The sequence below is a fragment of the Falco rusticolus genome, chromosome 8 (genome assembly GCF_015220075.1).
Source record: "Falco rusticolus isolate bFalRus1 chromosome 8, bFalRus1.pri, whole genome shotgun sequence".
Taxonomy (NCBI): Eukaryota; Metazoa; Chordata; class Aves; order Falconiformes; family Falconidae; genus Falco; species Falco rusticolus.
In genome coordinates, this window is record NC_051194.1 from 54,248,753 (window position 1) to 54,273,323 (window position 24,571).

The 24,571-nt window shown below is 42.6% G+C and overlaps 1 protein-coding gene across 4 annotated transcripts in view; it reads left to right on the plus strand.

Annotated features, from left to right (window-relative positions):
- Positions 1 to 24,571, plus strand: part of UNC80 (unc-80 homolog, NALCN channel complex subunit) — a 131,095-nt gene that overhangs the window by 17,866 nt on the left and 88,658 nt on the right. For all 4 annotated transcript variants that reach the window (XM_037398225.1, XM_037398227.1, XM_037398226.1 and 1 more), the window contains exons 8-21: positions 647 to 908; positions 5,817 to 5,951; positions 6,577 to 6,799; positions 8,228 to 8,368; positions 11,299 to 11,567; positions 12,201 to 12,569; positions 13,354 to 13,485; positions 15,430 to 15,577; positions 16,946 to 17,094; positions 18,938 to 19,104; positions 19,756 to 19,857; positions 21,194 to 21,402; positions 21,938 to 22,044; positions 22,549 to 22,708. In XM_037398225.1, coding sequence (XP_037254122.1) covers positions 647 to 908; positions 5,817 to 5,951; positions 6,577 to 6,799; positions 8,228 to 8,368; positions 11,299 to 11,567; positions 12,201 to 12,569; positions 13,354 to 13,485; positions 15,430 to 15,577; positions 16,946 to 17,094; positions 18,938 to 19,104; positions 19,756 to 19,857; positions 21,194 to 21,402; positions 21,938 to 22,044; positions 22,549 to 22,708 — 2,573 coding nt within the window. The remainder of the gene's footprint in view (positions 1 to 646; positions 909 to 5,816; positions 5,952 to 6,576; positions 6,800 to 8,227; positions 8,369 to 11,298; positions 11,568 to 12,200; positions 12,570 to 13,353; positions 13,486 to 15,429; positions 15,578 to 16,945; positions 17,095 to 18,937; positions 19,105 to 19,755; positions 19,858 to 21,193; positions 21,403 to 21,937; positions 22,045 to 22,548; positions 22,709 to 24,571) is intronic.

Sequence of the window (24,571 nt, forward strand, 5' to 3'; positions counted from 1 at the left end):
CTGGTGTAGCTGCCCTGCCTGCTCCTTCTTAGGTAGGGCCTGATGTGTACAAATGTAAACCATTCCTTAATATTTATTACAAGTATCTGAACAGCAGATGCTCAAAGGTTGAATAATTTGTTCAGCTGGAAACAGACAGCACAGGTGCTGGAGGCTTATCTTCAGACCATAGTTTAAGAAAGCAACCCTATCCAAGAAAGCGCTTAAGAAAGCATGTCCTCTAGGGAGCTGAAAGCTAAATAGCCACTTACGTGTCTTCAGTAATGCTTTCCTCAGTCAGGGCCTTAGTCCCAAAGGGTAGTGTCAAACATCCCTGCAAGCGCTAGCTGGCACAGCTGTGTGCACATCCTGGTGATTTCTGCAGGTGGCAGGAGAATGAGAATGGCTTACAGCTCTTGATGAGTGGCTACATTTTAGGCCTCTTTAGTAGCGCTCTTGGGTCTTATGGAGTGGACCAGCACGTATGCTAGGACAGAACTGGTTTCCAGCTAGCAAAGAAAACTTTGTGATATCAAGAGTGGCCCTTTAAGAACAGTTGAACATACAAACCTGACAGACCATCTAGTGGTTCTTTATTCAGAAAGCTGAGCATCTAAGAAGGGCTAAGGAGCCTGATGATTAACATTTGTACTCATTTTTGGAACAGGGTGTCCTTGGTGATCCCACCATGCCAGAGGTCTCGCTATGCCACATACTTTGATGTGGCAGTGCTGCGCTGCCTGCTGCAGCCACATTGGTCTGAGGAGGGCACACAGTGGTCACTGATGTACTACCTGCAGAGGCTGAGGCATATGCTACAGGAAAAGCCAGAGAAACCACCTGAGCCAGAGATCACCCCTTTACCAAGACCTCGCAGCAGCTCCATGGTGGCTGCTGCACCCTCTCTGGTGAATACCCACAAAACTCAGGTAAGCAGTTACCATCAATAAGAGAACAGCAACTGTTGTGGTGATGCTGGGAAATGATGGCTGGACAATTAGTGAAAAGCACAGCTTTGGTGTTGGTTAGACTGCTCAGAGGTCAGGTGTGTGCATTGATTCAGAAAGAGACTTTGAGAACGATGAGGGATTTTGAGGCAGAGTCTGATGCAGAGTCAGAGCTGAAAGCTTGAGGGTTGATCTGAGATAGTTACTGTAGGGTGAACTGTGATAACATTAGTCTTTAATGTGAGAGTATACTAATGTGGCTGTCAGAAGAAATAAGACTGGTTTTTCATTATGGTTGAGCTCCTTTGGTGTAACCCCTCAAAAGAGAGAAAAGGAATTGCAACACTTCGGTTAAATATTTATTAAAATAAATAGGAAAGGCAAACACTTGGGTTAAAATATTGGAGTAGATTTTGCAAATAGTGACAGTGAGCAAAAGTCCTCCATGTTGTTACCTTTTCTGCTGCTGTTATTCTTATTGTGTAACTTTTATATTTGCCAACACAACCTCAATAGACATACTGCCGTAATAGGTGTCAAGACTTGCTCCCTGTTTTGCTGAAAAAGAAACTTCAGACTCCTGACCTTGGTGCAGTAAATATCTTTGTGTTAGAGCTGAAATGTTTTTTCTTTTGGGTAGCTCGCTGTTGTTCCAGGGATAAAAAGGGGATGCTGCTGTGGTTTCAGTTAATCTGCTTGTTGATTTGTGCTACTTTTAGGTTGTGCACTCTTTTTCTGCCATGTGGGCTTTTAACAGCAAATTCTGATTTACTGACTTGATGAAAATGCCTAACTAAATTTAATACAGATTCTATTTTTGCAATCCAATTTTATGACACACCTCAAGTAAAAGGCTCTATCTTCTGTTAATGTTACTTTCAAATGTCTTTTTTGAGTCGGAACTCTCAGAATTTTTGGTGTTTTTTCTTAAAATCCTTGCTTTCAGTATTGTAGACCTCTGGCAGTTTTTGACCTGTCATTTTACAAGGGAGAAGGGTGAAATATCTTTTTTCCCATACAGCCCAGATGCTCGTAAGTCAGAAGACTAGCATAAACAATGTAAATATTAGTACAGTTATTTTTAAATCTCCATATTGTATAGCCATTCTTACAATTTTTATGAGGGCTGGTGATTACTTGTGGTTTTAAGGGCTCAGCAGCAGCAGTATTGTTTAAACTGTATTATACTTCTGTGTCATTTCTATAAAATGCTGTCTGTTTTATCCCTGTAAAAGCTTGACATATCTTCATAAAGGCCAGGTGATATGCATTACTGTTTAGTTTTAATCTACCTTTGCATGGGGATTTTATAGGATTGCTGTGCATGTGCAGAAAATCCTCCTTAATATCATCTCCTGGAGGGAGAATTGGAAGATGTTGCTGTTGATGTGGTTCACTGTTTCCGTGCGTAAACTGTCCCTTTGCCCTTGCTCATAACAACCTCGTTATTTTGCACATTAGCAAGTTCAGCTACGAGCACAACCGGGAGTGCAGTCAGTGGTTCTCAGTGGAGTGGCAGCATGAATGGAGCTACCTTCCATTGGCACTGTTTGCACTAGTATTGTGCTGGTTCTTTTCTATATACTCTGAGACACTTCCCTCCTTGGCTATTTCTTGCTTTTCCAGGCTGTTTCTCTTGCAGAAGATTCCTTTGCTCAGTTCCTCTTGACTAACATGTTTCTGTTAAAACCATTTGGCAATTCCACTGGGTACTTTCTAGCTGTTAATGTGAGGACTCCATCCAGGGCATTCTTCCCTCCAGGGCTAGGTTTGATTGCTTTTGGTAACCTTTGTGTCACTCCTGTGTATTTTTACCGTGCTTCATCAAATTGGAATCCTGTTTTAAAAGGTTTCCAATTTGTTGCACAGAACAGCTGTGATGGAGGAGGTGAAATGGTCTTCCATGCAGCAGAAGTTTCAGCTCGTGCCATTCTGTACAATGCTGAGGACTGAAATTCGTGCAATGCACAGAGACACCTAGGCTCTCTTTCATGCCAGCCAACTGTAGTGACTTAACTGCTGTTCTTAAATTCAGAGTCTCATCACTCAGGGCTGTCTGCTAGCCAGAGGAGAGAATGCCACCTCCAGAGGGCTAAGACTTGTCATTTTTTTCTGTCAACATGAGGGGTTGTATCCTGAGACTTCACAAGCTCATCTGACACAGGGATATGCTTAAAGCCTACTTTTTCGGTCTAGATCTTAAATTCCTAACACAATGTCATAGTTTCTGCTCAAAGGTTGATCAGTAACTTCTCAAAAATATCAGCACATTGTGTTTCAGCAGGATAGATTTAAAAGGCAGGCAAAAACTGATTAAAGACAAAAACAGCTGCCTGCAAATCACATCAGGGACCAGTTGATTTTTCTGGTAAATCCACATTCTTTCTATTGTTCTGCAGTTTATCAAGGTCACTTCCTCCATCTCCCTAAGCCTCAGCAAAACTTTCACACTTTTTGTTGGTTTCTGTGTGCCTAAAATTATGTTTCAAATATAAGCTTAGGCTAAAGCAGTTGGGATCAAGAAAGCATGAGAAACATCCTCCATGTATTGCCTAGTAAACTGAACAGCAAAGTAGAAAAAGATTCAGTGCAGCATGCCAGCACTCCTTGTGGCATAGGAAAAGCAGTACTGGATGGAGTGTTAATGAAATGAATATTAGCTTCCTCTAGAAAGTTACTTTAGTCTAAACATATTTCAGACCTGGCAACATGTGACAAAGGAAACCTGCATTGTACCTGTATGCAGTGAATTCAGTATAAGGACAGGTCTAGGAACGGAAACCTTCAGAGGCTCACAAACCTCTACAGTCTTGCACTAGCACCACAGGGGCAAAGAGCCAAAGCTTAAATTAAGCATAAGACCAATGCAGCTGTAGTGCTTGCTGCAATGCTAATATAAAGCCAAGAGTCTCAAGTGTAATATCTTGAGAGCTGAGAGAAGTACTAATGAGCAAGTAGCCATACAGTCACGCAGAAGGAAGACAACAGAAACAACAAAATCTATAGAAGCAACCCCCAAACTATTTTGCTTTCTTATCCATCTTATAATTGCCACATGGTGTACAGCACAGAATAGCCATATTTTTAATCACTCTTCAACAGGAATGCTTGCTTGATTCCTTAAAATAGAGTAGATTTAAGGTGATTCTGTAATTTGCTTTTCTAGTGTTGTTTGCTTGTTACCTACCCTAAGCAGGTTTCAGAACTGGGACCGTGCCTTTCTGTGTGTTTGTATAGCTTGTATCACAGTAGGCTCTGATCCTTACTCTGTCCTTTTGGTGGACGTGAGCCACCTAATAAAACACTGATTTTGTAACTAGCGGACAAAGATAATGATTCTGAAATAAAAATTCATACAATGTTTTCCAGCCAGAAGAGGCCAGAGAGCTGGAAAAGCTCCAAACCAAGCCATGTGGAGTGCTTGCTGGCCTTGCTGTTGAGAGCACCTAGGGCTGAACCTTGATTTGCTGTCTGTGGGATTTTGTGTGTGACTCCTCCCCTGAATCTTTAGCCATATATGCAAAATGGTTTAAAAGATACCTTGACTGAGAATAATGGTGAAGAGGAATCTTTCTGTGGTGTGTCTCCTTCATTCTTGTGTTGATAAGAGTAAGAGGAACAACTCAAGTGTGATCTTTGTTTAGTCTGAAAGGTCTCTGAAGAATGTGTGGTCCTCAGTTGCAAACTAACTGGTGCATAGGACTTCAGCTGCAAAGACTGTCACTGGCTTCTGCTGGACCTTCATTGCATAAAACTGCACACATGTATTGCAGAGCTGGTTTTCTCTGTAATATGCAGTCTGGCTAGGCAGAATCTAAACCTCCCATACCATAGGAGTCACTTCATCTATCATTGGTATATGGCTATCTCTGGATTGAAAGCAAAAAGGTATTTTAACATGACCCAGTTGTTTAGCAGAACCTTTCTGACGGGCAAGCAAGGAAAAAGAGCATATCCATTGGAAACAAGCTGATATTTAGGCAGGAGAAAATTATCCTGAGGGAACTTGGTCAGGTCAGCTGCACAAACATCTCATGAAAAGTGGCATCAGATCTTTAATGAGAACAGATGGCCAGGAGCTGAGCTTATGCCACCTTTTGTAGCAAAGCCTTTCTTTACGGTAGACAGCTGTAATGCATTTTGCTCCGTGCAGTAGGGGGGTAGAGCGCCCTCTACTGTAATTAGAGTAAATTAGTCTCAAGGTTTTTGCTGTCGGACATTCTGTGCTATATCTACAGAGGCTTTCACAAATATGAACTGTGATGGACAGGCCTTGGAGCACTGTTATTAAAAGTGAAGGCTACTTCCTGATGTAGAAGTCTTGGGTTTCTTTACTGCGTAAATATTTTATTTTTTTTTTACAAATCACCTCTGTTGAAGGAACAGTGCTGCTTATTACAGTTCAGTTCCAAACCACATTTTTAAAGGTATATGTTATTAAGGGCATATTCTACTAGATCTTAAATAAAACGCTTCAGAAAAGGTAGTCATTGTGATTGCTTATAAATGTAAACCAAGGCCTCAAGAAGATTGTCAGCTACCCAGAGTTGTATCTGTGATCAGAATCAGAGTGGAGCAGAACATGGCTTCCATGCCACTAGATCATACTGATTGCAATGCCTGAGGCTTTCTGTGGTGGTACAATGTGCTGTACTTTTTTCCTATGGTGACAGAAATATTAGACAAGGTCAATAATTCTAGGAGTTTCTAAATTTTGTTTGTTTGTTCCTTTGGTATTCTTTAAATGTGTAAGTAGTGTTTTGTGTAATGAGTTGAAGATCCTTTTCCTCTACAGTGCTCCTGTGACAGCTCTTGGAAGTAGCTCTTTTCTTTTAAGCTGACTATCCTCTGTTTCTCCTTGTGCTTATTGTCTTCTTTTGGGAGCTGCAGGATCTCACAATGAAATGTAATGAGGAAGAAAAATCACTAAGCACAGAGGCATTTTCCAAAGTTTCACTGACCAATTTGCGTAGACCAGCAGTTCCAGATCTCTCCACAGACCTGGGGATGAACATCTTCAAAAAGGTGAGAAAACTGTAGTTTAATTTACATATGATTGAGCACCGCAATGTCCTCCAAAGTCGCAGCTGAAGGTCTATTTGGACTATATATTCATGCCATGTGTGAGATTGACATCTCTTTTCATGGGAAGTGATTCCATGTATTATTACATAGGGGATTTTATGCACATTCCAAACACAATACTGAAATCTTTATTCAAATACCTGTCCTGCTGAAACTGCATGAGAGGAGGGTACTCAAACAGTGCTGATTTTTAAGTGCTGGTTCTCAATGTAGTTCCAGCTAATGCCATGAGTTCTGCTGGTTTTACCTCATGAAGCTTTGGCTTTGCAGCCACCCAAGATACTTAACAGAGTTTTGTGGATTCTGTAAATCTAGAGAAGGTCTGAGAATGTCATACAATTATACAAGGGCATCCATCCCAGTCTAGGGCAAGACTGATGAGTTCCTTTAAATTCTCATGTGGTCCCAGAGTGCAGGTAGTTGCTGTCAGGGTAAATGGCCAAGATAAAAAAGTGGAGGGTTATACTTCAGCCACACATCTGTGTTACCTTTTTCCCTCAGATGGTAGTTTGCTATGCCTCAAAGCCTCTACCTGCTCTCATATCTGCTCCTCTTCCTCCTGCAGTTTAAGAGCCGCAAAGAGGACAGGGAGCGTGAGCGCAAAGGGTCAATTCCTTTCCACCATACTGGGAAGAAGCGTCAGCGAAGGATGGGGGTACCCTTCCTTCTTCATGAGGATCATTTGGATGTCTCACCCACTCGCAGCACTTTCTCCTTTGGCAGTTTCTCTGGAATTGGAGACGACCGGCGTGGCATTGAGAGAGGAGGATGGCAAACCACCATATTAGGTGAGATGATGTTATCTCTGCCCCAGGTTCTGTGTCATTCCTGTCCTGAGCATTCAGAGAACAGAAGCTCTTTATTTCTTCATCCATCCTATTGCCACCTTATGTCCTTGGCTCTGCAGCTTTATATACCCGTCTGTAGAAGTGGCAACTGTGCTGACAGCAAATCTTGAATGACTTGTGCTATAGCTCACTTTTCTCTGAAAACTATCAGCTTTACTGGAATAATAGCTACTGTAGCAACCTGTAGTGATGTCTGTACCACTTGAATACAATTTTCCTGAGTGACAGCAAGCATTGCACAACTGCAGCTTAAAATAGATCCAAGGAACGGTTGTATCCCCTTTTAAAGAGAAATCTCTGGAGAAGCAGCAATATAGTCATTAGGAGTATGGCAAAAAATATTCAGTGTCTTCCGCAAGTAAATGTTGGGTACAATATAAACAGGGTATTGCCTCAGATAATGAGGCTTATACTGTCTTGATATTGCAAAGATACAGTGTTTACATCTAAATATTGGCTCCTTTAAGCATCCAGATTTGTCGAACAGTGTCTAGGCATTATTTCTGTTTCACAAACTTACTCCTAATGTCATAGATTTTCATCCTGGCACCCTTTCTTGGAGATGATAGGCAGCAAAGTGATTGCCTAAGGCCATGCCACACCTCCTCTTTTTCATTGGCTTAGATAGCATCATTTAGGTAAACTCTCCATTGTAAACATGTCCCTCTTTGGCACGATGAGCTCAACCAAGTGAATTCTTAAAGACTCGTATGTGTTTTGTCAGTGGTTAATATACAAACATCTACAGATTTGTACAGGAATAACAAACATAGTATCCAAATCCTCCTTTCCATATCTTCCATAGCTGAAGAAGTTAGTTAAATTTTGATCTCAGTGGCTTCAGATTCCTATCTTGGCTTAACCTTTTGTTCATTCTTTCTGATATCTCAGTGAAATCATGTATTTCAGATCTGATGGTCAACAGGTCTTGCCTACTTCAGAGACAGTCCCCCTCTTTCAGTAGGTTCTTTTGATTTGTATTTTATTGTATTCTGGGAGAATTTCCTTTGCCTTGGCACTCCTGAACCTAATATATATATTCCTTTTGGACAAGGGGAGAAGAAACCAAATTCCTATAACCTTCCCCAAAGGTTGGAGTCTTTCAGTGCTGACCAATCTTATTTTCCTGGAGGGTGACAATGTGCTGAGGGGAAGAGCCTTGCAGAGAGTTTGTATGTTCAATCTTCATGTCAGTGAACTCCTGCGAGGTATCCCACTATAATATTTGGTTCTGCTTCATAGGATCCTGGAAGGCCTTGACTTTTGTGGATTCCAATCCTTCAATTTCTAACCTCAGCTACTTGTCTCCTGCCTCCCAGCACCTGTCAGAGGAGTAAACTAAACATCCGCGTCTTGCCTTCACCCTAGGGAAGTTTACCAGACGGGGGAGCTCTGACACAGCGACGGAGATGGAGAGCCTGAGCGCCAGGCATTCACACTCTCACCACACGCTGGTTTCTGATCTGCCGGACCACTCAAACAGCCATGGGGAGAACACAGTCAAAGAAGGTAAATTTAACACATCAGGAAAGAAAATTTTTACTGAAATCCCAACTCCAAGAAACTGAGGAAGTGTTGCTGTTTCTATGTATGAGTATATGACTATTTTATTTATTTATTTATTTTTGTCCTACCTCTCTTAAGGGTTTTTTTTTTGTTCAGTGTAGAAATATCTTGTAAACTTTCATGTTTATCTGGTGCAGTTTATCAAAAAAATTGGCAGTCATCAACAGGGAAAAGGCAGGTTTTGGTGGGTTTTTTTTGGCTTACCACAACACATCACAGACGTTTGGGCAGAACTTTAGTATTGCTACCTTGTGGTTTCATGGGGAATCTTGTGGTGTTTAATGTCCCTTCTCATTTCACTGCTGCTGGATTGTGCTGAGAATCACAGTTTTTTCTTAATTCTCCTGGTTCTAAATAGAAGCCTGGCTTTGAAATCTGCTCAAAGTGTCCCTGGGGCCCATCTGTCTTGGAGGCCCCTGCAGAAATAGCAATGCCAGTGTGACCATGATGGGAGAGATGGAAGAACCCCTGGTGGGATGAAGTCTGCTCCAGAAGGAAGAGTCTTTCTGTTAGCTAGGCAACACCACCTTTGCCAAACAATGTTAGCCCAGCAGATGAAAGCTCTTTTCTGTCAGCAGAGCTGTCTGCACCAGGGCACTTTGCTGGCACTGCTCCTACTGCCTAAACAGCGATTTTATTTTCTCCTTCATGTGTAGCGCTACTGGCAAAACCTGGTCATAGAGATTGGGCCTCACTTGTGGCAAGTGCAACCTTAAACCTTGCTGAGGGAACAGGATATCATGCACCCCACGGAGCAGAGCACAGTCTGTCTCTGCACAAGCTGTCAGGCAGCATACCTAGGAGGCTACAGATGCACTCATGTGATACCTGCTGTAGCTTTTGAGCTCTCAAAGATCCATGCTATTTTAGCACAACAAATCTGAATAGTCTGAGAGGGCATGGATTTGCATCAGCTCTAATCCAGCATGGGTGCATCTCCTTCATCTCTGCTCTGTGTCTCCAGGGCAAAGCTCTCCTTCTGGATCGATTTTATGGAGTCTGTCTTCTTGACCTGCACTCATTCTATAGGACAGTAATCCCAGTCACTACACGAGCTTCCTAGCCAAATATTTTCTAAAAGAGAGCCATATGCAATGCTTTTTTTTCTAGTTGTACCCCAGGTACAATTGTGCAGCAACTATATGAACAATAGGACAAGTCATTAGTAGCCTATGACTTTGAATAAACCATTCTGGAGTTACAGAATAAGTACAAATATTAGGTATTCTTTTTTGTTGTTGTTGTGGGACCAACTATATCCAAGTATACCGGTCATTCATATTTTCCTGTCTTGTTGTCTACTTTCCCTGGCCAGGAGACATTTGCTAATGAACTAATTTCTTCTTGCTGACACACTGAAAAGCAGAGATGAAAAAGTAGTTGTGTCCTAGGTAGCTGCTCAAGAGGAGTCATGGGCACATGCTGCAGGCATGTATTGATATAAATGAAGAGTCCTTAGTCCTCCTTCCCTGTCTCTGTGTGTCCCATCCAGCAGTCAGCTCTATCAGTGATAATGAAATACAGATTCCACACAGGAAATATTACTTTATGCTGAGGTGAGTGGCTCCGGTGCTGGCAGGGTGGGCAGCAGAGTGCTCCAGTGTGGTGCACAGCAGGGTTTCCCAACCCGGGGTAACCTCGGGGGAGCTGACAGACCCACCTGGAGCCCACAGTTCATAGAACAGCAGCTGAAGGGACTTGGGTAGGGCCAGGAGCAATGGCGGCCAAGCCCCCCACATGTAGAAAAGAAGCCCTTGGGCAGTGCTAGTGACCAGCTGCACTGCCAACAGGGCAGGCAAACAGAGCCTGGTGCAGCGGTTTGTGCGGCAGGGCAGGTTCTAAAGCCATGTCAGCTCGATGGGAGCAATGATATTCACCCATCAGAAAGCCATGGCCTCTCTAAGCTCTGCACCCACCACAACTGATGCAGCTGCCCAGACAGAGCTCCAGTGGGAACACGCAGCCACCCAGATGCCAGGCTGCTGACCGTGCCCTGCTCTCAGCCAGTACTGGGTGGCACAGTGAGCACAGCTGTAGGAGTGCACCCGGGTAGAGGACCTCCGCTGACCAAGCTCCGGGAGGGCGTGAGTAGGTTAAGGATTATCAGGGAGAGCGACAGAGACAGAGAGTGTTCAGCATGAGTTGTACAACAATGGTGAATCCTTGACAAAAATTGGCCTGTGTGGCCAAAATTCTGCCACTACCTGAGCTAACCAATTTAAAGTTAAGCTTGGCTATGTCATGAGGTCCTTTGAGCATTGTGGACTTAGACACAACATTGCCTTTCTCACCAGTTAGTTTTGCATTTTGGAGATGGTTTAGACTGTCACAAGTACTATTAGGAACACACTGCTCCATTCTTTTCAACTGGCGTGATGAAATATTTCAAACTGGTGTGACTTAGAAAGCTCTTCCAAATTGGTGCTGCTGTTACCCTATGCTCCGTCCTGCATCCAGCTGCAGTGTCCTTCCTTTTTTCCCTTGCAGGGTCTGTACTGCTTTTAAGACCAGGCACTGGACCAATACAGGGAGCAAAGCTAGCCAAAATCTAATCCCCCTCTTGGATTAGCTTTAGGCTGGCTGAGCTCCCTGATCTACTTAGCTGCCCAGTTGACTGAGATCAGCTTAAACTGCCATGGAACTGTACTGCTACAGCAAGCTTGGGATAGTTCTAATTTACACTGGCTTAAAGGAAGAAATGAATCTATACTTTCATCCCTGTACCCATCATAGGAATTACAAACCTGTATTGTCTTTCGTCATTACAAACTGCATTAAGAGCAGCTCCCTTCTTGTAAACAAGTGCAGTCTCAGTTTTCCATTTCATAACTCTAGAGATGGAAATTTACAGGAAGCCATTTCCCTCCCTGCAGTGCGGTCCCAGATCTCTACCATCACTGTGGCAACCTTCAACACTACCCTGGCCTCATTCAATGTGGGCTACGCTGACTTCTTCAGTGAGCACATGAGGAAGCTTTGCAACCAGGTGCCCATCCCTGAGATGCCCCATGAGCCGCTCGCATGTGCCAACCTCCCGCGGAGCCTGACAGACTCCTGCATCAATTACAGTTGCTTGGAGGATACGGATCACATTGATGGAACCAACAACTTTGTCCACAAGAACGGCATGCTGGATCTCTCGGTAATTGGCAAGGAATGAGGAAAGCCAGGTCCCTCTTCTGTCAATATAGCTGTACCATTGAGATCAGGGGTTTGATGGGCTTTTCCTCCACCTCTTTATATGACTTCTCTCAGCAGTGCGTAAAGGTCAGTCAGATACATTTGTGCATATCATAAAAGTCTTCTCTGAGATACTGCAACTCCTATTACTCCTTGCAAGAAGCGCATGTGCATGTGGAATGCACACATCCAATCGGAAGCGATACTATGTAATGGCTGTGTTCCTGGGGCATGCACCAAGTTCCCTATAAAATAGAATAAAGCTGAATAGCACCTTCGTAGTGGCACCTTAAAACTCACCTTTTCTGCATTCCCCTTAATGACTTGGCAGGTCCTGGTGTGCTGAAGCAGAGCTCTCAGGCTCACAGATGTCATCTCATGGTTTCCTTTTCTGCCTGACTGTGCCCGGCCTGTGGTTTCCTGTCTTACACTTAGATTGTAGGCTCTTGGGGCTGAGGGTTGTGTGTACTTCATTCTGAGTTTGTACTGTGCCTGCTATGATGAGTCTCTGGTCTTTGACTAGAATTTCCAGGCACTAAATAGTTTTAGGAGAGAAAATAAGTCTGACTTTAAATACAATGTTTGAATCTCCCAGGTGGTCCTGAAGGCTGTTTACTTGGTCCTGAACCATGACATCAGTTCCCGGATTTGCGATGTGGCACTGAACATTGTGGAGTGCTTACTTCAGCTTGGTGTGGTGCCCTGTGTAGAGAAGGCTCGGCGGAAGAGTGAGAACAAAGAAAATGAGGCCCCTGAAAAGAGACCAAGTGAAGGATCTTTCCAGCTCAAAGGGGCTGCTTCTAGTAGTTCAGCTTGTGGATTTGGGCCTCCTCCAGTTAGTGGAGCTGGAGATGGAGAAGAAGGAGGTGGTGGAAGTGGTGGAGGAGGTGGAGGTGGAAGTGAAGGAGGTGGTGGAGGAGGAGGAGGAGGGCCATATGAGAAGAATGACAAGAACCAAGAAAAGGTTTGTCTTGCTTCCCTTTATACAATTTCTGAATGTACTGTAAGATCTGTTAAGATTGAGTATGCATGTGTGTGCAACTGTCCTTCTGTTTTCTCTTTTTTTTCACCACAATGACGAATTAATTTGTTTTGCTCTGGTACTTTGGAGTTCCACTGAGGAAACATGATTGGGAATTCAAGCACTGTAACTACTCCAACAAAGCAACTGCCAAAAGCAGAGTTTGTGAGCCTTGCATCGACATTTTGAATATCTTGTCAAAGTGCCTGAAACCTCAATCACAATGATTCTTTTCAGGTTCATTATTCATAACTTACAAGAAAAAACAGAATCCAGTGTGTGAGCACAGTTTCTTTTCTTTGATCACCAGAAATCATAAATTTTTCAGTATTGCTATGAGAACTGGCCAAGAGATGCTGTTGCTGATCTCCAAAGTTGCTATTCATACTAGCATAATACGTAAGACATTCTTAAAAGATGCTTGTTTTTCTGCTCAAGCAAGTCAGCTCTTGGTTTTTCAGGCAGAAATTTTTGAAGTGCTGAATGGTATTCATAGTAGCATGTAGGGGGCTTTGCATTTATAGCATGACTTTTTTAGGTGAGCTGAAAGGGAAGGGGCTGGTCCCTAAACTTGAAAAATAATTGGAGGTAACATTTCAAGAGTAACTCATCAGTAATGGAGTGTCTGAGAGGATAAATGGACAACAATTTGTTAAAAGTACAATGCTAACAGAACTCCAGTAGTTGTGCCGGGGTTTCACACCATCTTCCCCTCTGTGACCCTCAGGATGAAGGCCCATCTGTCAGCACCCATAGGCTGGCACTCACAATGCTGATCAAAATTGTTAAGTCCCTGGGTTGTGCCTATGGTTGTGGAGAAGGACACCGAGGGCTCTCTGGAGATCGCCTGAGACACCAGGTATTCCGGGAGAATGTAAGAGAATTAAAGCTCATTAAAGCGTCTCCTTTGTACTTTCGACATGTGCTGCTGAGATTGCTGTCTGCCCCCTCTGTAGCTTTTTCTGTATTGACAGTAAATGTGTTGCTCTTTGCCCCAGCTCACAGACTGTGTTGCAGCCCAGCTGTAGCAGATTTTCAGCTATGGTGTTACCTTCCAGCCCTGGGGCTTGCTAAGAGCACACCTGAGGCTCAGGGTGCTTCTGACCACCCCAATGGATAAGTTGTCTGGGAAGGGACAAATATATGGGAGCAATTCCCCTGTGTGAGCTGGTGTAAGTAATTTTTCACCTTGTTGGTACCCCAACAGAGTATGCTGTTTACAAGAGATGCAGCTATCTTGGGTTGCATATCTGAATCCAGAAGTCCAAGGTTATGTCCACCTTTCCTAATGGTGATTATGACTGGTTGCTGCTGGGCTGCTCCCTTGGCTCCTGATAGTTGGAGTGCACTGTACTTGCAGGCATTTTAGTGTGCTGCAAGGAAGCAGAAGACTCATGCCCTGTCGAAGGGCAGGGTGGATGGTCACCGTTGATAGCTTACATTTTTTGGTTCTGACCAAGTTGAAGCAGTGGAAAGTGCCCAGGATGTAGACCAGACACCTGATTTCACCTGGAAGAGTTTGACCTCCTGAGATTAGTCCAATGCCCTGTCAAATGGGACCCTTTCAAAGGCTGTCTCCAGCACATGCCCCCTCCTCACCTGTGTTTGCAGCAGGGAGCATTTCTGATGACTGTAATGAGTATTTACACTGTGCCCATCCTCAGCGTGGGTGGGAGCCAGGTGCTTTGGTTAGCCTGAGCCATGCCAACAGAGCTATGATTTGGTTCTGCAATCTGAGCTACATGGCTCAGAGATGGTTTGGCTGCCTCTGTATCATGCAGCATTCTTCTGTTAGCTAAACTTCTGGGTACTGAGGAGGCTGCAGCAGTAACATTTGTTGGGGACACAGTGGGACAAGATGGGGTAAGAGAGTCTCAGTGGTAACAGTGGAAGGGTTCTGCACACAGCAGTGGTTGAACATACGCCATATTCATCAAAACTGTGAGTTAGGCTTTTATGTTGTGTTGTAGCTGAGCCAGCAAAACATTTAGGCCTATACATAACATTAAGCATAAATGAGTAGGTCTCTTGGAGCCAAGGTCCCTATCAGACTCATTGAACTGAGGTTTTTACAGTAAGAGATTTTCCTACGTGTCAAAGTTTGCTGCATTTCCTGTGCATTTGTCTGGCCAAACTGCTTTGCATGCACCATCTGTGTTGACTGCATGGACAATCATGTCTGAGTTTACTGGAAAATTAAGCACCCTATTGTAGGTAGCAGAGGAGTTCATGTTTCCCATAGAGCTGATATTTCAGATTCTCTTTGCATGGGGTCCTGATAGGGTGGATACTTTTATGATAAGAAGTTGACAATTAATAGCTTTTAAATAAAACTCTAATGTTTTGCATGATATAAACTGGTCACTGGGTGTAGGTGCATCAGATGGGTTGGATCTGAGCCAGAGGCTGAAAATCAGATGCCTGAGGCTAAGAACCTGTTTCACCAAGGCAGTAAGCCTTGACTGAAGTGGTACGTTGCTACTTCATTCATATTCAGTGAGATTTTACCTTGGGCTTGGGGCGAGGAGGACAAATCTTGAGACATGGCTGGCAGTGACTTCACCGCCACCTCCAAACAGTGGCACCCATACTAGTGCACTGTCTCCTTGTGCTGAATTTCTTGTTGGCTTCAGAGGTGAACCTGTATAATGTTAGAGGACCCGAACCTTCTGACTCCTAGGGGAGGTTGCTTTAGACAGCACAGCAGAGCACTGGCTAAGCATGAGCAAAAAATACTCTGTTCCTGTTAGCAAAACTTGAACATGTACTTTGATGTGATGTGATTTGGTGGATATCATTGCAGGCTCAGAACTGCCTCACAAAGCTGTACAAACTGGATAAGATGCAGTTCCGGCAGACCATGAGGGATTATGTGAACAGGGATTCTCTCAATAATGTGGTGGATTTCCTACATGCTTTACTGGGTTTCTGCATGGAGCCAGTCACTGACAGTAAGTATAGACGGCATCAGAAATTCTCACATGAATATTCCTAAACTATACCATCGGAAAGAAGCCACGCTCTTTCATTTTCCTTTAAAAAAAGAAAAAAAAAACCAACTGTGAATTAATATACTCAAATTACACAGAGCATATCCTCAGCCAGTGTGGGTCAGGGAAGTTGAATCTCTTCTGATTTGACTCATCTAGCAATCTTGTATCACCCAGTGCACCTAAAATTGAAGGTCTCTCTTTTGATTCATCCTACCTGTTGTTCATGGCTCTTCAACGAAAATGTTTTCATTCAACTCTGCCTCAGGCAGGAAGTTTTCTGCTTCATGACATGACCAGGCGCCAGCTGGAATGGCCTGTTTAATCCAGGGTTTATTCTGAATGGAGATATAATTGAGCATTAAAATCTTCTGTGGTGCCTCCAGTGAGGCAGTAAATAGCAAGACCAGATTGAATGAACAAGAACATGAACACGCAGATGCGCATGCCTGCAGTTGCAAGCATGTGTGCATGTGTGTCTGTGTAGGCATTTATGTTTTCTTTTTTTAAGTTAGGAAAATTATTCCAGGTGCTATTAGAATTACCAAACGATTATGCTTGGTCACTGCATGCAACAACAGTTAACAATGACTGTGTACAGAGCAGGACTAGTTCCTCTGAAGCACTTGGAGAGTCTGACTATATTAGCCTACCTCTGATCCCAGGCATTTCAGAAAAAGCATCAAAAATACTATATCACAGGATTTTGTGAAGAATATGCCCGTAGGAAGTTTCCCCAGGTATTCGTCAATTATTGACTGGCTTATGCTTTGAAACATGACAGCTCATACAGCTTTTGAAAGTCTTTCCTGTCACCTAATGAAACTGGGATACTTCTTTTTATTCATATAAATGTAATTCTTTTTTGACTCTCTAAGAGCTTGGTCTTCTTATGCACCTTGCAAGAACAGCATTCCTATAGTTCAGATTTTCTTTTCTTTCCATGGGTGTTGTCACTTTGCAGTTTAATCAAGCATTTGTGGTCCTTTAGAACAGTAAATAGAAAAGCTGGAGATATTGTTCAAATGTTATGCCTTATTCTGTACAGCTCTAAATGAGAGATATGTATAAAAGGAGGCCAGAATGGTCCTGATCTTTACAATCCTTTTTCGTACTACAACTATTTCTGGGAAGATTTCATCCTTCTCATTTATTTTACCCTTCCCTTCTGCTTTATTTGTGTTGGTTTAGGATTGCAAGAACTGAGCATAAGCTATTAGGTGGGGACTTGCCATTGTCTTACATATCTGAATCCCTTTACACATGTCTTTAAGCCATCTTTTTAAACTGTTCCTAACAAGGGGGTTTTCTTCTACTTGAATTTTACAGACAAAGCTGGATTTGGGAATAACTTTACCACAGTTGACAACAAGTCTACAGCCCAGAGTGTAGAAGGGATTATTGTGAGTGCCATGTTCAAGTCATTGATCACTCGCTGTGCTTCCACTACACATGAGCTGCACAGCCCGGAAAACCTGGTAAGCACTTGATTTCATGTTAACAAAGTTACTTTTTCACTTGAGTGTCACCAGTGAGACTTTACAGTGAAGAATTAATTTGGTTTAGCCAAATCCCTTGGGTTTAGCAAGCTATACAGTCACAGTTAAAACATGATATAAATTTGATACCCTCCTTGCATGCCTGCCTTGGAACCAGGGGAGTTATTCAGGGTAAAAGTTGTTGACTCTGAATTGCATTTTCCTCTCTGTTCAAGCAGCTTCTGCATTTTTTTTGGTGGTTTGTTGTTGGGGTTTTTTTCCCAAATGGATTAGTAGTTTAGTCTGCAGCAAGGGATTGATGAACAAGACTACAGCCAGCATGAATCAACTTTCAGCAAAGTTAAAGCCAGTTTAGTTGGTTAAGGACATGGCCCACCTGTGACAGAGTATGTGAGTTACTGAACTGCAGTTTGGTAGGCCTTCCCAAGGGTTAGACAAACATTCCATTTACCAACACCTGGAGGAAAGTAAGATGCTGCTCGTTGCTGCCGATGTGCTGTTTCCCCAGAGCAGTCAGTAGAATGGATGACATGAGCTCTCTTCTTCCAAATTGGTGCAGAATCTAGCAGCTAATTTCAAACCACCTCCTTTATTATCAGAAATTAGGATTTGTCATGGAAGCAACCAAGAAGCGCTCTTGTGCTCCATCCTTATGGCAGAGCTGCAGAGGAACTGAAGTCCAGTTAAAGGGACAGTAATTCTCTGTGAGGGGAAGGGAGAGGGAGAAGAAAAACACAGTAACCTCTTAAACCAGCAGAGCTGTCTGCCTATGCCAAAGTCCTCTTGTTCTTATAGATATTCCTTCTTTGGAATGTTTCTCAGCAGTGATTAAGTGTTGGGATACAGAAAAACAAGCAACATTGTGGATCTAGATTAGGATCACGAAGTATAAATTTTCCGTGTCAACTATATGTCTTTCTGGACTCAATTTTCCTTAATGTGTAAGGTGAAACTTATCTTGAAGTGGAGCACCATTAATTGTGCCTGTATGGAGGACATGGTATACAGAGTATACATGAGGATTTCCTGGTGTTGGATCACTCTTTAATGTCAATCTTGTGTTTCAATATCTTATGAAAAAAAAAGCCTTAATCAGTATACAGATCCAATTATTTGTCTGTTTGGGTTTTTTTTGTTGAAGGCGGGGAAATTTGGAATAATGCAAGATCTTTCAGAAAAGTTCACAGATCATAAATCAGGTCTGGTAAAATTGTTCCCTCCATCCCCTTGCCCTCAGATATAGAGGTGGTTTGTCATATCAGATGTGTATGAATGTTCAGCACTAAAAAGAGCCTTGAGTGTAGGAGTAGGCTGGGGAATGAGTGAGTCATTCCTCTCTCTTCCCGTGATGTAAGGCTCTAAAATAATTAAGAAAAATCCCAAGACACCCACTGGTTTTGAAACAAAACATGCAATTTTTTGCACTCTACTCCCCTCCCCTCCACCACCCCCAGCTTTTTCATGCCTTTTAAGATTATGGGCTAGATGAAAGGAATAAAATAGGCTTTAAGTCATCTTTGCAGCTCCCTCATCTTTCAGCTGTTTTAGCCTCTGATACCTCTACATCTGCTGTAGTCCATTACAGAGCATGTTCCATAACAGTAATGCTCCTCATTGTCTGCTTCTTCTGAGTGCACTAAATGGAGTTTCCACATTTTGATCCCAGCCAGAAAACCCAAACCCTGTACATAGAGAGTATATCACACAACAGCCAAAGGAAGTAATGGCCTGCTCTGAAGTACCTTAGAAACTGTTGATTCTCACTGCTTCTTCACAAACAACAGACTGAATTCTTTCATTTTCATGATGTCTTTCTACTCAGGGCTTGTACTGCGATATCCGACAGCTGGTCCAGTTTATCAAGGAGGCTCATGGGAATGTATTTCGCAGAGTGGCACTCAGCGCCCTCTTAGACAGTGCTGAAAAGCTAATACCAGGGAAAAAAACAGAGGAAACGGAGCAAGAACCAAAACCTTCTGGGAGCAAAAGGTGGGTGTCTAGGAGGGAGAAGGCAAATGACTGACTTGCATATGGCTATATGACTACATGAATTGAACACGAATGTAGAAAGGTTTGTGTGTTTTTTCTTGATAGCATATTCAGTTCCTGATGTACAGAATCGTATTGTGGCAGCAGTCTCCTTTAAATTTTAATGAACTGAGACAATAATAGATTTGCAGCAAAAAGTGTTATTCCTCATGTACAAGGAAACACTGGGAGAAAGAAAGGTTAAGAGAAGTAAGAAGCATAGTGTCAGTCCCAAAACACGCATCACATCCTTAATGTTGTTTATCTGACAAGTAAACTCATGTATGCAAAACAAGTCCCAGAAGAAATCTAATCCTGACATGCTTCTTTATCAAAGATACATTTTCTCTGGTGCTTTGAGACTTGTCATATTAAAATGTTGGGAAGGATTAAGAAAGTTGAAAAACTCCTAAACACCTTGGCTTTGCTTCTAAGCGCTGCTGCCTTTTTCATGAATTATATGTATAGAGACAGTAAGTTCTCAAAGAGGGGGTACAACTCTAAGGGTGCTTTGTTGCTCAGCAGCACTGGTTTCCATGTCTTGTAGCTGTGTGATGACCATGAGATGGGCCATCCATTTGCTTTAGCTGATGATTTATATTGTCTGTATAGGTCTGAGGTGGGAAGTGTCATCATTGACAAAGGCCAGGCATCAGCTGCCCCTGATGAATGCCGTAGTTACGTCTCGAGCCGCCCAATGCAGACTCCAGAACAGTAAGTAAATAATGAATTTTTTTTCATGTGTTATTGCCAGCAGCTTTCTTCTAGGATTAGTACAAACGGGCAGGAAAGCAAGGACTTATCTCTTTGGATGGTACAATAAATGCATTGACTGTCTATTCAGGAGCTGCTGATAACATCCGGATAATGCCTATTAACAATGCTGCCAGCAGGACCCACCCTGATTTTGATGGGGAACTACCAGAGATTTTCAAAAGACAGTGCAATAGATTTGTCAATACCACATACTACCATAGCCACGAATAGTGTTAATTCCTCAGAGATGTCATCAGAGATGTTCTCCATGCTTTGTTTGTACTTCTGGGGAATGATTCTATTAATTTTCAGCTTCCAAGTTGTTGCTAAGGGTCATTAATCCTTTACTGCCTCACAACAGCCAGCCCATTCCTGACCTATCTTGGGCATGTAGTCTCCAAAGACTGTTGCATTTCCCTTATCAGCAGAGGTTCTTTACCAGTTTTCTTAATGAGCAAATCAACCTGCTGTTAGGCATCGCACGTTTGAAGTCTCTGTTGTCCAAAGAATTCTGCCATTTAATATTGAAGTAAATTTAATCAATACTCTTAAGAATTTTAGAAGATTTCATAAGTGGTGACTAGTCTCTAAGTAACTTTGGACAAGTCATTTAACTTCTCCAGGCCTCTGAATAGTCCTCTGTCTTGTTAAAGTGCTTTGAGATACACTGCTTGAAGACCTTGCTTGCACAAGGGCCCAGAGCTCTGTATTAGGTATTCTTCTGCATTAACTGAGCTGCAAAGTCTCACTGTTGCTGAGACTGCAAGGATAACACAAAGCCCTTTATTGCTCTGCAGAACTGCAGCAAGCTGTTCTGCTCTGAGCCCTGCCACAGCCATGGGAGATCTTAAGTGTATAGCAGATTTGCTGTCCCCATTCCAATACATTAATGAGAACTGTGACTCCAGCATCTTCAGAAATGGCTACCGTGATGTTCAAAAGCTCTCCAGTACACACGCTTGTAGAAAACAGCAATGTAGTCCTATCAACATAGGTCATTTTGACCTAAAGAAGATGATTTCTTTTTCACATGTAGGAACTAAAAATTGGAATGGACTGTTCTGTGGACAAGCTCCTTAGGGTAGAAAAGATGGTTATTTTGTGCCTTGAACAACACTGAGCATGTTGTCAAACTTGATTATGTCCCACTGAGAAAAGTATGTTTGGAATTCAAAGTGAAACAACCTCAAATAATAGAGAGGTTAGGAGGGGGCTGCGGGAGGGAGGCCTCATTTCCCTGAGCATCCAAACTTCACTGAAATGCAGTTCACACTCTGCATCCCCTTTCTTCGAGTGATGAGCAAATCCAAGGGGCTGTTCTGGGACGCAAGGACTTCTGGCGGAAGATGTTCAAGTCACAGAGTGCAGCGAGTGATACCAGTAGTCAGTCTGAGCAGGACACATCCGAGTGCACCACTGCACACTCTGGGACCACCACAGACCGGCGTTCCCGCTCCCGTTCCCGACGAATCTCCCTTCGAAAGAAACTCAAACTCCCCATAGGTAAATGTATGTTTCTTCCTATTCTATACAAATATTGCATGTGCAGAGAAACACAGATAGATATGTGTCTTAAGAAATATTGCAACACAGTTCCTTATTGTCCAAGTATATCGTATGTTCTCCCAAGGAAAGCTGGGAAATGCTGCTCTCTCTGTTTTACAGATGGGGAGCTGAGGCAAAAGGAAATGTAAGCAATTTGCCAAAGATAACAGAGGATATCTGTGGCAAAATAGAATATTGAATCTGTGTCTCCAAAGTAGTAGGCTAGTACCTTAATCTCACAGGCGTCGTTCCTCTCTACAGAAGAGAAATATTCCAAATAGTGTTTGATAGACAAAGAATATATCCTTCACAAGTCCCAGGACCTAGCCTTGCATGGTAAATACATGTAACATGAAAAGGTTGCCTCCACCTTTCCTCCTGTTTTCCCATGTCCTAGCATGGCCACTTTGGACAAATACGGTGCAATTGCTAATAAATAGGTTCTGCTTGGAAGCATTTTCAGAATTGTCCTGAGTGGCTTATTCTGCAACAGGGAACTGGCTGAAGCGCTCCTCCCTCTCTGGCCTGGCTGATGGGGTAGAAGATCTCCTAGATATCAGCTCTGTTGACCGTCTCTCTTTCATCAGGCAAAGTTCCAAGGTAAATGTGTCAGGCTGGATTGCAGAGAGCTTGGAAGGACAGGATCTGGCTGGTTTTAGGTGTCCAAGGAAACATTCTATTCAATGTGGACACTGCAGCCAATGAGACTCGGTCACAGAAGCCTTCAGAGTAGAGTGCTATGGGAATTTGATAATGGACTTGTGCAGCTCACGGTGAAGACTAGGTTAAACCTACACTGTATTTGTCAGTCTGCCTTGGTTCACTGAGAAATGCAGGCTCTGTCAACACACTTAAGTTTTAATTGTTGGTCACACTTGTCCTTCCTTCTTTGTGCCCTTACAGCCTCTTGCGAAAGACCAATCACTTAAGCAGAAAGTTTAAAAGACGAAGTGTTTCAGCGTACGTAAATGTGTGCAGACCCACTTGTGTTGCTATGGTGATCCGCCGTGTTACAGCTTTTCTGTAGATGCTTTATGCCTAAGCGAGGAAGACCAAGAGATAGCGGTATGGCACAGCCTGACCCGGCCCTCTGTCTTTGCACAGGTGAAGTTCACCAGCGCAGTGAAGCTGTCAGAAGGAGGGGGGCCAGGAGGTGGCCTGGACAATGGGCGAGACGAAGAGGAGAATTTCTTCAAGCGTCTTGGTAAATGGCGCACCTGCCGAAGACACCCATCCAAGCTTCATCACACAGAAGAAAAAGATGGTTAGAAATCAGGGTTCTCGTCTCCTTTTTCCTTTCCTTTTAACTTTTTTTTTTTAAAAAATGTTTCTTTCTGTATTTTACCCCTTTCCCTTTTTTCATGTTTTCTCCATAGTTTTTGTATCCATTCTAGCCTTCTCCAACTTTTTTAGTCTTTGCAACTGTTTTCTTTCCCTTTCTTCTTTCTTTTGTTTTGGTTTAGAAAAACTGTAGTAAAGACAATTTTTTAAAAAAGCAAGACTATCCAAATAAATTACGCAAGTACAACATTTGGGCTTTTTAAACCAATTTGAATTTGATCAATACACTTGAAAAATTAATGCTTGCTTCAAAGCACTTATTCAGTTCAAAATTAGGTGTGTAAATCTTTCATTGCCTAATATGACAATGGGTGTTCCATCAGTTTTTTGTTTGTTTTGGTTTTTTTTTTTTTCCCAATTTGTGACCATTTGACAGTTTTAGCAAAGATCAGCACAGAAATGGAAAACCCTGCACAAACCTTGTTATAATTATCTCTTTTCTTCTGTGTTTGCATGTCTAGTGTCTGCATACCATTTGTTAGGGATGCTGTCCCTTTTTCTTAGCACACAACATAACACCACCACCACTTTTCCTTTCCACAGAAGTATATTTAATTGCAATGTATTTTCAAAATCAGCAATGCTTGAAAAGTGCCTTTATGAATAATACAAGGTCATCATATACTCTGTCTTAAAATGTCATGCAGGCATTCATATGCTCATGTCCTCAGCTCAGAGCTCATCCTTGCTGTCAGGGAGACAACCTTATATCTTGAAGTTATGTTACTGTTTTTTCAAGAAAACACAACCTGACTCCCAAAAACACACAAAAAGTAGATTTTCTTTTTCATCATGATTTCTGTAGCATTATGTCTTTTATTTTCTAACATTATATTTTGACACTGCGTTCTATGTATTTCACCATCATCTGTCCCAGACCTGCAGTATAATGCATGTAAGGCATGTTCAGGCAAGTGACACTAGCAAAGGATGAGCATATCTTGCCAGTGTAAACTGGTCATCATTCTACCACTGCAGAAACACTGGTGGTGGTTTTCAACTAGCTCCTAGGTAGAATGTATCATTCCTTTAGCAGGAGAATACATCAGCTCAGAAGTCTGTTATAGCTTGGTAGCTGAATACCCCCAGGATGGAAGGAACTGCATTGTTTTCTTCATCACATACTTTGTGCTGAAGTAGGTGTGAAATACTTCCACCATATTTTCTCTCAGCTCTTGCTGGGAACAAGTAACTGAGGGCAGTCAGATTTTTATAGACTGCCACAGATGTTTCTACAGTGGTCATGTGAGATGTTCTTCGTATTTTCTTGTAGGAATTTTTTTTTTCCATCTTGCTAATGCTGGTTTTATGCCACTGTGAGTCTGCTTCTGCCTTGAGTGCCCATATTCTTGTTTCAACGGCACAGATTTAGTCGTGGCCCTGTGAGCATCAAAAGCTTTGTTCAGTATGTGTGGCACATCTTGTATGTATACAAAACTCAGATGACACACTAGTATTGGATTTTTGAACTTTGGAAGTTTTGTCCGTACTTCAGCCTTCTGTGAGTAACATCAGAATTTATGTAATTAATGAGGGGAACTTGAAACATCTTTTACCTGCCTGTGAGAGAAGAGATGTACGTGACACATGCTTGATTTTGACATAAGCATGTGCTAGAAATGCCATAATAAAAGTGATGCAATGGGTTAAAGACAGAGAGACCTTTGCATGTTAGTATGAGAAACAAGCAAATTGTCTAGTGATGGTGATGAGGAGGACTGGGCTATTGCCTGATCGTTAATTGAAGCGAAAGGAGGGTATTTAAGGTTTCTAAGGCAGCGTGTGA